This window comes from Halichoerus grypus, chromosome 2 (assembly GCF_964656455.1).
Source record: "Halichoerus grypus chromosome 2, mHalGry1.hap1.1, whole genome shotgun sequence".
Classification (NCBI taxonomy): Eukaryota; Metazoa; Chordata; class Mammalia; order Carnivora; family Phocidae; genus Halichoerus; species Halichoerus grypus.
The window spans coordinates 11,071,908-11,084,370 of record NC_135713.1 but is presented as its reverse complement, the minus strand read 5'-3'; the positions used below and the strand labels follow the sequence as shown (position 1 = coordinate 11,084,370).

The window sequence follows — 12,463 nt, the reverse complement described above, 5'->3', positions numbered from 1 at the left end:
TAAGGGAGTGAGTAAATGGGGAGATTTGGGGGTCCTGAGAACTCCAGCAAAAATAGACAAGATTCCAGAACTTACTTTTAGGACAAGAAGATTGATGGGATCTTCTCAGTTTAAGTGCTGTCTCTTTGCAATGGAGGGGAGTGCAGCTCTCATTGTATAAAGGAGGACTTCACTGTAGCACCTGCTGTGAGTGGGATTAGCCATTGTGGAGTGTCTTTTCCTTCCAGAAACCACTTTGCTGGAGTGCTCTTCATGTGGGAAGGAGGTGCCGTGCGCTTCCTCTGTGTGTGTGGCCCTTCACCAGGAGAAATGAAAGGAAGGGGCTAAGAGAAGGCAGGATGTGAAAAGCACAGTTAGGAGTGGAGAGTTGCTGGGCTGTGAGTCTCCCAGCCAGTTAAAGATCAGGTTTGGATGCTCTAGGAAGCATCACACAACAGCTGCTCCCAGGGCAAATGGGGCCCTGTGGGTCAAAATGAAAATGCTGGAAAAGAGGAAGTCTTCCTCTTCCAAAGAAATTTGTTGGAAGACATGGAAAGTGGGTTGACTTTGTAGAGAGGTCTCTACATGGAAGTGAGCAGGAGAACCACTTCCCTCCATTTTCGTCAATCAACACATTGAAGTAGGATATAGGTGAGGTAAGCTTAGTTATATTTGCTGTAAATTGAGGGAGAGCTATAATCCACATTCATGGTAGGATTTTGTGCAGTGGTTTATGCTTGAGACACAACAGTATTGAAGACCTAGGAGCTTATTGACTGAATTCCGAGTCTGCAATCATGGGCTCAGACTGCACTAGAATAATGTTTTCCAGCCCTTAATTACTTGAGAGTGGCTTGTAAATGATTAATTTGGTTAATTTATCCACTCATTAGATATCAATTGAGGCTCTACTATGTGCCAGGGACTGTTCTAGGCACTGGGGATATTGCAAAAATTAAAATAGAAAACATCCCTCTCTGTGGAGCTGATACCCTTGCAGGAATGATGAGATTTAGTTGATATTTATTTTATTTTAACCCTCAAGAGATAAGGAGGATCAGGTTATACATGTGACAGATTACCAATAATGAGGCATTTCAGCTGGGCATACGCTTTGAATAATTTCTTTTTCTGCTCATGGATTTGCCTGATTCATCCACAGTTGGAGAAGATGATATAAAGTGAAGCTAACTGGCTTCAGATGATCAAACCCATGTCCTTGGCCTCTTTGGTACTATGTTTCATCAAGTGATTAATTATCTGTGGACTTGAGATTGATATTGAGAGCCAAAGCAGAATCAGTCTCAGAGGTACTTACTTTGGTGATTTAAGATAAGGAGTTTCACCTGTAATTCATGGACTCACTTTATTTACAGTTATCTCCAGTGAGGATTTTAATCTAGATTATACTCTCCTCTACCATGTTTGTTACATTGCTGTATGCATCTGTACACATAAAAGAACAAAATGCCCAGATCAAGAAAATAGAAATATATTCATTCAAAGATATGCAACTGACTGTCAGCAAAACAGATCTCTTTCTTTTTCTCACATTCATACCTGCAACAAGGCTAATCATGTCACCTGGAAAAACTTTTTTTTTTTTTTAAACAAATATTTTTTTGGCTGCAGAACCCATTCCGTGCACCATACACTTCACTGTGCAAAGGCGTCCAATGAAGACCTGGGGTATACAGTATGATCTAGATAAAAGTGAAGTTGTTCAGGCAAAAGCAGCAACACTGGGAAAAGCATGGAGTCCAGCCTACTGGCTGCCCAAGCAGGGAGCCCACCTTGTAGGCACTTTTAGGAGTTGAGGATGGAAGGTTACCGTTTGCTGAGACACAAGAGTGCAATGAGAGAGCTGGACTCAGGGCATGCCAGCTCCATAGTGCTAGTCCATACTAGCACTAAAATGTCTCTGGTGTAATTAAGAACATGGCACCCATTAACCTCAGTTTCCACACACACACACACACACACACACACACACACACAGCTCCTTCTATAACCCATGCAATGTATATGGGGAGCCCCCCAAGAGTGCCCTAGATAATCCTTGAGTGGAAATTTAAAGAAACAATGTTTATGGAATATCAATTTGAATGGACGCAAAACTCTTGGTAGCCTGGGACAACCATGTCTTGGCCTGGCCCTGCAAAGACAACAGGGCTTGGTTTCCCAGTCCTGCCACTTACTGAGCTGTGTGCTCTTGGGAAATTGTTCATGGTCCATAGTCTCCGTTTCTTTGTGTAGAGATAGTAATGTCTGCTTCGTGGGGCTTTTGTGACAATGAAACCTAACCGAAGTAAGTGAGTGATGACTAGTAGAGCTAGAGCTATAACACTGTCACCTGGGCAAACAGAGCGAAATGTACTCTGACACCATCAGGAGGGTTGGGGACAAGGGTGTCCCTGCTCAGCCACAAAGGGGCTCCTAGACCCGACATTCACTTCCAGCTGCCAGTGATGTCAGTGGGGTAGACCTGGGTCTGAGACAGACCTGCCAACGGGGCTGGGCTTTCTAAGGGTGGAGGGAGTTTAAACATTTGTACAATTAAAACATTATTGAAAAGTTTTGTTCCTCCTGAATTTTGATGTCCAGGGTCAATGCCTTGGTCATGCCATTTTAATTCAAGCGCTGGTTGACTTAGTATTATCTCAAGACTGCTCCCAATTTAATCTTCACAATTACCTTTCAGGTTTGGACCTGTATCTTCATTTTACAGATGAGAGTAAGGTCTTTCATATGGTTGGGGATTGTCAACCTGGAGGCAAAATGAAATGTTTGTGGCCTGTATACAGGCATGCAGACTTGTGCTTAACTGTAGAGTCAAAGGCAAAAGTTAGTATATTAAAAAGATGGAATGGGCAGGTTTGTCATGAGAAAACTTCACAGAGCTTTATTATGAAAGCACGCGCTTTGGGTCTTTGTTGCGATTCGTATTTTAAAATCTCATGTCTCTTGTCCGTGTTAACTTTTGATCCAATGAGAAGGAGCTCCGACGGTGGAGAAGGAATGGCACTTAGCTGTCAGCTCGTCTAATGCTTGGAGTCTGGATTTACGGAAATGAAAGTCTGGAGAGGTTGACTGACAGATGCAAGTGGCAGAGCCGGGACCGGAACCCAGGACCCCTCTGACACTCAGGGCTCATTGGTCCACATGAGCTCTCTGAGCTAGCACATTAGCTACCCTTTTCTTCCAGGGTGGCCGCAGTGTACCTTGTCACCAAATCGCAGAAATGTTTGACTACTTTCTAGGTTTCTTTGGACATCAAATAGGTTTCCCAGCACCTCCCCACCCCCATCCATTGGTGATTGCTCATGCAACACAAAACAGTTTTAATGTGACTCTTAAAAAAATATTCCATGGTGCACCTATTGCTGTTTTCATACCACTCCACCCTCCCACTCCAAGTGTCCTTCATGTTGAAACATGGAGGCCGACAGGACAGCCACCTCCAGACAGCCAGTCACTGACTGCTGGTTGCTGCCATTTCCTAGTAGCCAGAAAGCTGCAGGCTTAAGTGTATGGGCTGACAGTGCTCCGATCTGGTCACTAAATACTTGTTTGACGTTACTGACCTCTTGTGATAGTAAAAAACCAATTCCCTCATTGTACCAGGATACTTTAGGATACGGCAGTGAGAGTTGAGATGGACAAACATGGGGTCTTTCCTCTACATGGCTCCTGGGGCTTGCTTCATATTACTTGTCTTTAGAGATACAACAGTCAGTTTATACAAAAACATACTTGTTGCTTAACATGCTTTTTAGCATAGCTCTGAAAACATTTACTTTAAAAACATTGATAATTCTCTTTGTACACATGACACTTCTTTGGAATTTTTCTTCCTATGTGAAACTTAAGTAAAAATAGAATAATTAGTGTTCTGTTTTAGGGACCAATCTCTCCTTTCCTCCACTAGAATATATATAATTTTTTTTTTCCTTTGGAGTCTTATAAAATCAGGTCACAGAGAATGTGTTGCCATGGTAGAGTCTTATTTCAGTTTCTCTATTCTTCAGGAGCCTTCAGTTGCTTCACATCCAGACTCTTCTGGTTCTCTGGTTCTTTTCTTTCTTTGTTGCTACCCAGCATTGGCCATCTTGTTTTGATGTCCGATTCCTGGCTCCCCTGGTTGCCCACCATGTTCTCAAGCTGCTGAAGCCATTTAGTACAAACCCTGAGAGTTCACTTTGAAAAGCATTTTATTCCTCCCTGCCAAGAAGGAAGAAAATAGTCGTAACAACAGAACATTGTCCTTGTTTTAGCCATGTTTGAAAAAAGATTTAAATTTACTTCTATTTGATGTTTATGGAATGTATACTTTGTGTCAGGACCTGTGTTAGTTCCTCTAGGGAGAAATGGCGAAAAAAATAGGTATATTGTTTGTTATTATTTTTTAAACCTTAATCCTTCCCTCCACCCCCAATTCTTCTTTCGAGCAGTCCCTTCAGGTTCTGGAAAACAAATGTTAATTGCATGGGTCCAGGGATGGCCTTTCAATCCCTCTGAAATCCCCAACTTTTTCTCATCACTGTTTTTTAAGTTCTTTTTGTGTCTTAAAAATTCTTTCTTTTTCTTTTTTTTGAGAGAGAGAGAGTAAGAGCGTGCATGCAAATGGCGGGGGGAGGGGATGGGGAGGGACAGAGGCAGAAGGAGAGAAAGAGAATCTTAAGCATATTCCACACCCACCTCGGAGCCTGACAGGAGGCTCCATTTCATGACCCTGAGATCATGACCTGAGCTGAAATCAAGAGTTGGACTCTTAACCAACAGAACCATCCAGGAAGGTACCCCCCAAAATTCTTTCTTGATTGTAAATTCCCCTCTATCTACTAGTACCATGCCTCTTTCCTTTATAGTCAAGTTCCTGGAAAGAATAGTTTATATTCAGTATCTTTGTATTTCTCTTTTCTCAATCATCTTTTTCTCAAGCATACATCTATTTGCTTTCTGTCCAATCAATGAAATTATTCTACAAGGATTACTCTGTTATCTACTGCTGCATAACAAACTACACCAGAACATAATGGCTTATAGCAGCAAACATGATCTATTATCATCTCTCTTGAGTATGTGGGTGATTGGGCTCAACTGGGGGTGGTGGTTCTGCTTCATGTGGCATTGGGTTGGGTTGCAGTCATCTGTAGGCTTGACTAGGTTGGAATGTCCAAGATAGCTTACTCACATGGAGAAAAGTTGGTTCTGGTGTGTTGGCTAGTTTGGCTGGGGCTGTTGACCAAAACACCTTGGTTTTTCTTCCATGTGGTCTCCCCATGTGGCTTGGACTCCTCAGCATGGTAGCTGGGTTCCCAGGGGGCATTCCAAAGCACAAAGGCAGAAACTGAAGATCTCCTAAGGATTAGCTTAGAGGTTTGTAGTCTTACTTTTCCGCACGTTCTTTTGGTGAAAACTGGTCATAGGGCCAGCCAAATTCAAGAGGAGGGGATGTTCATGTCATGGTCATATTGCCAAAGAACTGTGGGATGCTGCAGCTACAAACACAATTAGTTACTAAGGATATCCTAACTGGTGTATCCATATTGTTGAATATTTTGCAACTATCACAGAGATAGGAATAGCCTATATTAAAGTAGAAAAAGGTCTGTGGTATATTATTAAGGGAAAATGCATAAAAAATTTTATAGTATAATATAGAGATGTGTGTATACATTTGCATATGTTTGTATGAGCATAGTGCATATGGAAGGATATGCTTCAAACTGCCCACATTGGTTATATTGAACATGCCTAAGTATTATAATCAACAATCAGTTTAAAGGTAAGCAATGGTATTCAGAAATCAATTTTAAGACCTGATAGGAATCTGTAGACAAACAATAAAGGTAGGAGATAATGTAGGAGAATATTAGTTTAAAGGCTTAGGGAATGTTTACAAAAAATGGGAATCTATTTTTTTGTGTGTCTCTTGCATGTTTATATATGCATACAAATAAATCTGTAAAGATTTAGAACAGAATAATTGCAGTAATAATTTCTGGATGACAGATGATTTTTCTTTTTCTTTTTTCCCTTTAGCTTCTCTGTATTATACAATTTTAAAAACAATGAGCACATCTTATTTTCATAATAGAATAACATTATTTCTAAAAATGGAAGATAGTACATAAAAACTGGTACCATTACGGTGTCTGTTATCTGAATACTCAAGACTTGAAAAAGCAATAATCACACGAAATTATTATAAAATGAATCCATTTGAGAAGAGCAGTTGCCACATAACATTTTTGTTCCTTTCTTACAGCAAAGACTGAAGGAAGAGAAGGAAGCCAAACGGGCACGTTTGGATGGTAGGCATGACTACTTATTTGCGATTGTAGCTTCCTGTGTAGACCTGGACAAAACTGAAGTGGAAGATGCCATTCTTGAGGGGAATCAGGTGAGATGCATTTGATTTCTCACTGACTTGATTATGGAGGGCACAGAGAGTCTGTTGACCCAGTCCTATGGCAGCATCTGTGCTGGGCTGTGGAGGGGGTGTCTGTTCTAACACGGGCAAGACTCCATTCTGATGGTACAAGTGGTGGCATATTGACCTTAGGGCTCTCCAGCTCTTCATGTTAAATGGGGTACTTACAACAGTCATTTAAGTTCCGTGGTTCTGACAGCAATGTCTGCATGTTTCTGAATCCAGTGAAGCTGAGTTCAGGCGCCATCCTGGAACCTGAGTTTGGAGAATAGAGTCTTCTCTCAGCTTCTGATTTATTGTGTTTTACATGTATCCTGTTCTAACCTGGGTGATTGAATTGTGCCATAGTTTCCTGGCTTTGACTTTGGTTTGGCAGCTGAATCTGGTTTCTTTTGTTCCTGAACTTGACTTCCATTTTCTGCCATGATTTCCTTCCCAAATCTGGGGTGTGATTTGATTTTGGAGAGGGAAGATCAAAATATGGGGGCATATAATTTCCTGAGCACCAAGGAAGGCATATCTGGAGCGCTATGATGCTTGCTGAATTCTTGTTGTTGTTGTTGTTGTTTTATTTGTTTGTTTGTCTTTTTAGGCATAAAAATAGAGAGGGTGAGTCCTTTCTATTGATAGGGGTGTCACACTATTGATAATGTTATTTAGTGGTATGTTTATAAATGTTTAACAACCAGCTTTGAGCAAGAGGGTAGAGGGAGGCACTATTTTGAGTGTTTGCTGATTTCCGTGATGTTAGTACGCCCATCATGGCTGATTCCAGACTATCAACATGATGTTACTAAAGGCTTAGCTGGAAGGAGTTGTGATCAATTGCCTGTCATGAACCAGTATGAGCTGGCTCCAGCACTCCCCTGGCTTTGTTCCTTCCTGCCATGTTACTCTGATGGGGTCACTAAGAGTCAGTGGAACAATGAGGGATGGATAACACTAAAATGGCTCAACTACAGGATGGATCAATCAGGGATTGAGGAAATGCCCTTTTCCTCCCCTTTCTCCTCCTCATCACAGCTAACATTTGTTGAATATTTACTGGGCATCAGTCTCATCTAAGTGACTTTCATCTATTATCCCATTTAATTTTCATAATGCCAGGAGGTAGATAATTTTATTCCCCCAAAATGGAGGCATAAAAGGAGACAGAGTCACTTACCGGATTCAGTGTTAGAGAGATTGTGCCACATGTGAAATGCTTAACTCTGCCCCACTTCCCAATTCAGACGTCTGGATTTGGGATCGTGCAAGTGGAATAAATGAGTAAAAGTCTGGAACTGTAGGAAGCCCAAGTTAAACTGCCTTGTCATATTCAGGACCAGGAAGGTCAAAACCTGGAGGTTGAAAGAAAACATCCTCGCTTGGGCTCACAGGCAACGTAGAGGGGCAGGAGTTTCAATACTGGCCTCTTGGAAGTACCTCCTTCACATTCTTGGCTTGAAAGTTAATCTCAATGAAGGCATCCCACGCGGCCTCATAGTTCTCAATCAAGGAAGTGTGATGAAGGAAACAGGGAAACTTGTTCTTCCTTATATATATATATAATAGTTATGTCTATAATATGGGGGAAATTGAAAGGGGCTTATTTTTTCCACAGTTAAATTTTCAGACTAGAGTTTATCATTTGGAAACATTTTATTTTAAATTGTGGTAATGACATAGAATGTAAAATTTACCATCTTAACCTTTTTTTTTTTTTTTAAAGTAGGCTCCACAGCCTACAACACTGAGATTAAGACCTGAGCTGAAATCAAGAGTCGGACGCTTAACCGACTGAGCCACCCAGGCGCCCCATTAATCATTTTTAAGTATACAGTTCCGTACTGTGACGTATGTTCACATTGTTGGGTAACCAATCTTCAGAACTCTTTGTCTTGTGAAATTGAAACTCGATATCAGTTCTGGACTGCTGTTGGATGGAGTGTTCCATAATCATGTGTGTTCTTCTGGCATTTTTCAGTGATTATTACAATTTAATATTAGTTGTCTGTAGTGTATTAGACTGGGTTTTGACAGGTGTGTTTTTGCTTTCTGAACTGCAATTGAGTGAAAACAAAACACTTCTATATTTGTCTGCTTTCAACAGCTCAGCACTTTTGGAAATTAGCAAAAATGGAGAGACGATCTCTTTTCAAATGTGTATATGTAGCACATATTTTCATGATTAATTGAATTCCTTCATTGAATTACATTTTTATTATGGTGAGGCATTTACTCTCTCACTGTCTATTATGTTGCAAAAAATATGATGCCTTCTCTATGGTTTGCATTAGATGCAGTGTTATCTGAAAAAGAAAGATGACAGCAACTGCTGATTTAAATATGGTTTCTAATTCAGCACGAAGTTGTGACCTTGCCTTTTCTTTTTTGCAGATTGAAAGAATCGATCAGCTTTTCGCTGCTGGAGGTCTTCGTCACCTTATATTTTATTATCAGGACATGGAGGTAACAGAAACAGGTATCCAAACTTGGTGTGATGTAACCCACAAATGTGTTGCTAGGTTCATCTGAGGATGGCATGAAGCAGAAGGCCACCCTCAGAGCTGACGGGGCCTCTTACGCTTCCATCTTGGCAGATGGGACAAATGGGCCTCTGTGAGGTGAGGCCCAGGTTCCATTTTCTGCTCAAGGAGAGGGGGACAGATAATGATGGGTATCTAGCCTGGTTGTTCTAACTTTACTTGAGATATTTTGTCTCCCATTTCAGGCTGTGCTGGTAATTGAGTAATAATAAAGTACTTTACATTTTGAGACTTCTTTTCCTTCCATGCTAGTTCATTCTATGCAGTTATGTTCTAGAACTTTTTATGGGCATCTGCTTCTTTTCTATATAGACACCATTTATTTTTAACATAGGAATTGTTGCCAATGAGCATAATGAGTTTTCTACTTAAATACCACATTATGTTTATTTTCTACTGACGATGATTCAAACGAGTAATATGGAATGACAAGTTTAGTTATTTTCACTTAAGAAAAATTTGCAAATCTTTGTGTGGATTAAACTGGCATATCCCATTCTACTTTTATGTGGATTCATATAATTTTAAAGCCAAACTAGGGATATAAACAAAAATATTATGATTATATTAAAATATTATATTCATTCTTTTATTACCTTTTTGAAGAAAAAGGAAAATAGTTATTGCTGTTGGCATATAGTATGGCTAATGGTTTTTTGTTTAAAAACTGAGAAAATTATGCATGCATACTCTAAGTGATTGACACTTTTCTAGAATTATTCATCTGAAATTTTGTGGTCTTGTGCTCTTTCTCTGTGTCAAATAAAGAAATAAAATCTTAAAAAAAAAAAGAAAGTTCATTATACTTTGAGTGAAAAATCGAAATAATACAGAAATTTCTAATTCTATCCCAGATTGCAAAACATAAAGTCAGATGAAATGTTGAGTTCATCCATGAAATGTGCGTTGGGTGAAGTAAGCCTTTGTGTGTAAATCTGACATTGAACAAGAAGGGTTCATGGGATGTAGACACGATGCAAGTTTATTTTTGATTCCCACTCTCCCTCTAAACCTTTTCAGTGGGACTGGCTTTAATCTTTTGACCTTGGATTAAAATTCAGACCATTCCATGACTTTTCTGGATATTCTTAGGTAAGAAAAATTCCTATAGTTGCTTCACATTATAAGTACTATCTCAATTCAGAAACTAAAAAAAATATCCAGTTCATCAAAATTAATTGATCTAAAGTTAAATATTCTTCATTCCTGGTCTTCCCCCTTCCTTCCACCCAGCAGGGACCTCAGAAGGCCAGTATTTGCTGTAGGAGAGAAGCATATGGTCCTCCTCTGTTTGTTCAGCGTATCCTTCCAGAAGCTCCTGTCCACATTGTGTTAACCACGGTTGCTGACTGCGTCAGGCTTGAAGCAGGGCAGGGAAGAGGGGCAGAGGTGGCAGGAGAGCCTGGACTTGACTGGCACTCTCACGGTCACAGTGGGCTGACCTTGATTCTCTGGGTCTTTGCTCTTGTGGGCCCTAGGTGGATCCTCCAGCGATGCTGCACATCCCACGGCGATGTGTTGTCCTCCCGATGAGAGCTATCTGCTGGTTATCTTTATTGGACAGGTTCACTGTCAAAACCCCAGTCCACGTCCCTAGCCCAGCTCTGTGGGGGGGGAGCCTAGAAGAGGGTGCCTCCAAGAGGTTCTTTTTTTTTTTTAATTTAAAGATTTTATTTATTTATTTGACAGAGAGAGACACAGCGAAAGAGGGAACACAAGCAGGGGGAGTAGGAGAGGGAGAAGCAGGCTTCCCGCCGAGCAGGGAGCCCGATGTGGGGCTTGATCCCAGGACCCTGGGATCATGACCTGAGCTGAGGGCAGACACTTAACGGCTGAGCCACCCAGGCGCCTCTCTCCAAGAAGTTCTAATCCCAGGGTTTTGGGATTCAACTCCCAGTCCATGTCCTTCCCCAGATTTCTCCCTTGGCACTGTCCTCCCACCCCAATAATCTTGCTTGAGCTACCGATTTACTCAGAGAACTAAAACTTTCGTGGGCAGATAAGAGCACAGTGGTTGAGCTCTGCTTACTTAAATGATCCCCTCAATGAGCTGCATGCTTAGATGACCAAAAATGAATTTTCAAATAACAATAATGAGAATGCTTAGTGAGCGACGATTTTTATGTGCTTTTCTAAGGTCTTCACATGTATTAACTCCTTTAATCCTCACAACAACTCCAGATGCTTGACCTAGTATTATTATTTGCATTTTTCAGATGAGAAAACCAAGGCACAGAAAGATTAAGTAACTTGCCCAAGGTCACATGGCCAGGAAGTGCAACCTGAGACTCAAGCCTTGGGAGTCTGGCCCTAGAGCTTACACCATTCATCACGATGCTCTCCTGGCTCAGCGGTGTCCTGACTCGAGAGCCATACTGAGGGGACAGCAGGGGTCTGGAGTTTATAGTCAGAGCTGGTTTCTGATCTTGACTCTGCCACCTGTTGGCTGTGACTCGGAGGCAGGTCACAGCTGCCTTTAAAGGTTGTAGTGACTTCAGTAACGTAGACAATGTACCCAGCAGGGGAGCTGACACAGAGTACGAGCAATAGATGCCGTCTCCTCTCTCACCCCTTTATAGTATTGGTGAAACTAAAGTTCTTCTGCCCTTGTAGGACAGCTTGGCTCTCCAGGGGGAGTAAATCCCCTTTCTGAGAAGATTAAAAAGCCTAAGGTGTTCGTGACAGAGGGAAAAGATGTTGCTCTTACCGGAGTGTGTGTGTTCTTCATCAGGACTGACCCTTCCAGAGCCATCACCCCTGAGAACATCCATCGGGTAAGGGGCAAGAGCAGTCCTTTACCCCAAATTGCCAAAAATCACATAAGTTCTACAAAAAACCCCTCTCTATAGAGGTAACCGCTGTGTTCATCAGGTATCTAAAACTACTTCCAAAGAAGTATTTCTAAAAGCATTCACAGCAAACAAGAGGTCATTTCCTTTAAATCTGTGGAGTCAGAGGACCTACTATTCAGTTTATTAACAAAAACTGATATAATATTGTATGTATGCATGTGCATGCATGTGTGTACGTGTGTGTAAAACCTGAAGTCTTGCCTTTTAAACATAATTCCCCATACATGACTGACTTAATGGCAAATTTCATGCATTTAAAGTAAGATTTACAATGATGGATGTATAATTTTATTTTTTCTGCAAAGTAACATGTAAATCTCCTCTGCCCTCAGTGGGTGCATTATCTGCTTGAAGCAAATAAACTGGTTCTGTTTAGTTCGTGCTTTTATTTTGAGGATTGCAACTTAGAATAGTATAAAGCTTATATCTTAACCAGGGTATCGAAAAAGTAATTTCCTGGACTTAGAGACTGAATCTACAGACAGATCAAGGCCAGACCATATGTAAAACAGAATTTTGACCTACAACTGGCAGCAACCTGCCCAGAAAATCAAGCCCCTTCTCTATGAAACACCCCAGGTAGCCAGCCTGCAATGTGAGACTTGCAGGAAACCGGCAAGGAGGAAGCTCAGCAATAATAGCTGAAACGATTGGCCCGCATGGTCAGG

General features: G+C 41.1%; 1 protein-coding gene across 1 annotated transcript in view; it reads left to right on the top strand.

Moving 5' to 3' along the window:
- Nucleotides 1-5,444: 5,444 nt before the first annotated feature.
- DNAH5 (dynein axonemal heavy chain 5) overlaps nucleotides 5,445-12,463 on the top strand; it is a 216,419-nt gene continuing 209,400 nt past the window's right edge. Inside the window, exons 1-4 of the mRNA XM_078066500.1 lie at nucleotides 5,445-5,519; nucleotides 6,251-6,385; nucleotides 8,795-8,879; nucleotides 11,557-11,717. Of these exons, the coding sequence (XP_077922626.1) occupies nucleotides 5,445-5,519; nucleotides 6,251-6,385; nucleotides 8,795-8,879; nucleotides 11,557-11,717 (456 nt within the window). The remainder of the gene's footprint in view (nucleotides 5,520-6,250; nucleotides 6,386-8,794; nucleotides 8,880-11,556; nucleotides 11,718-12,463) is intronic.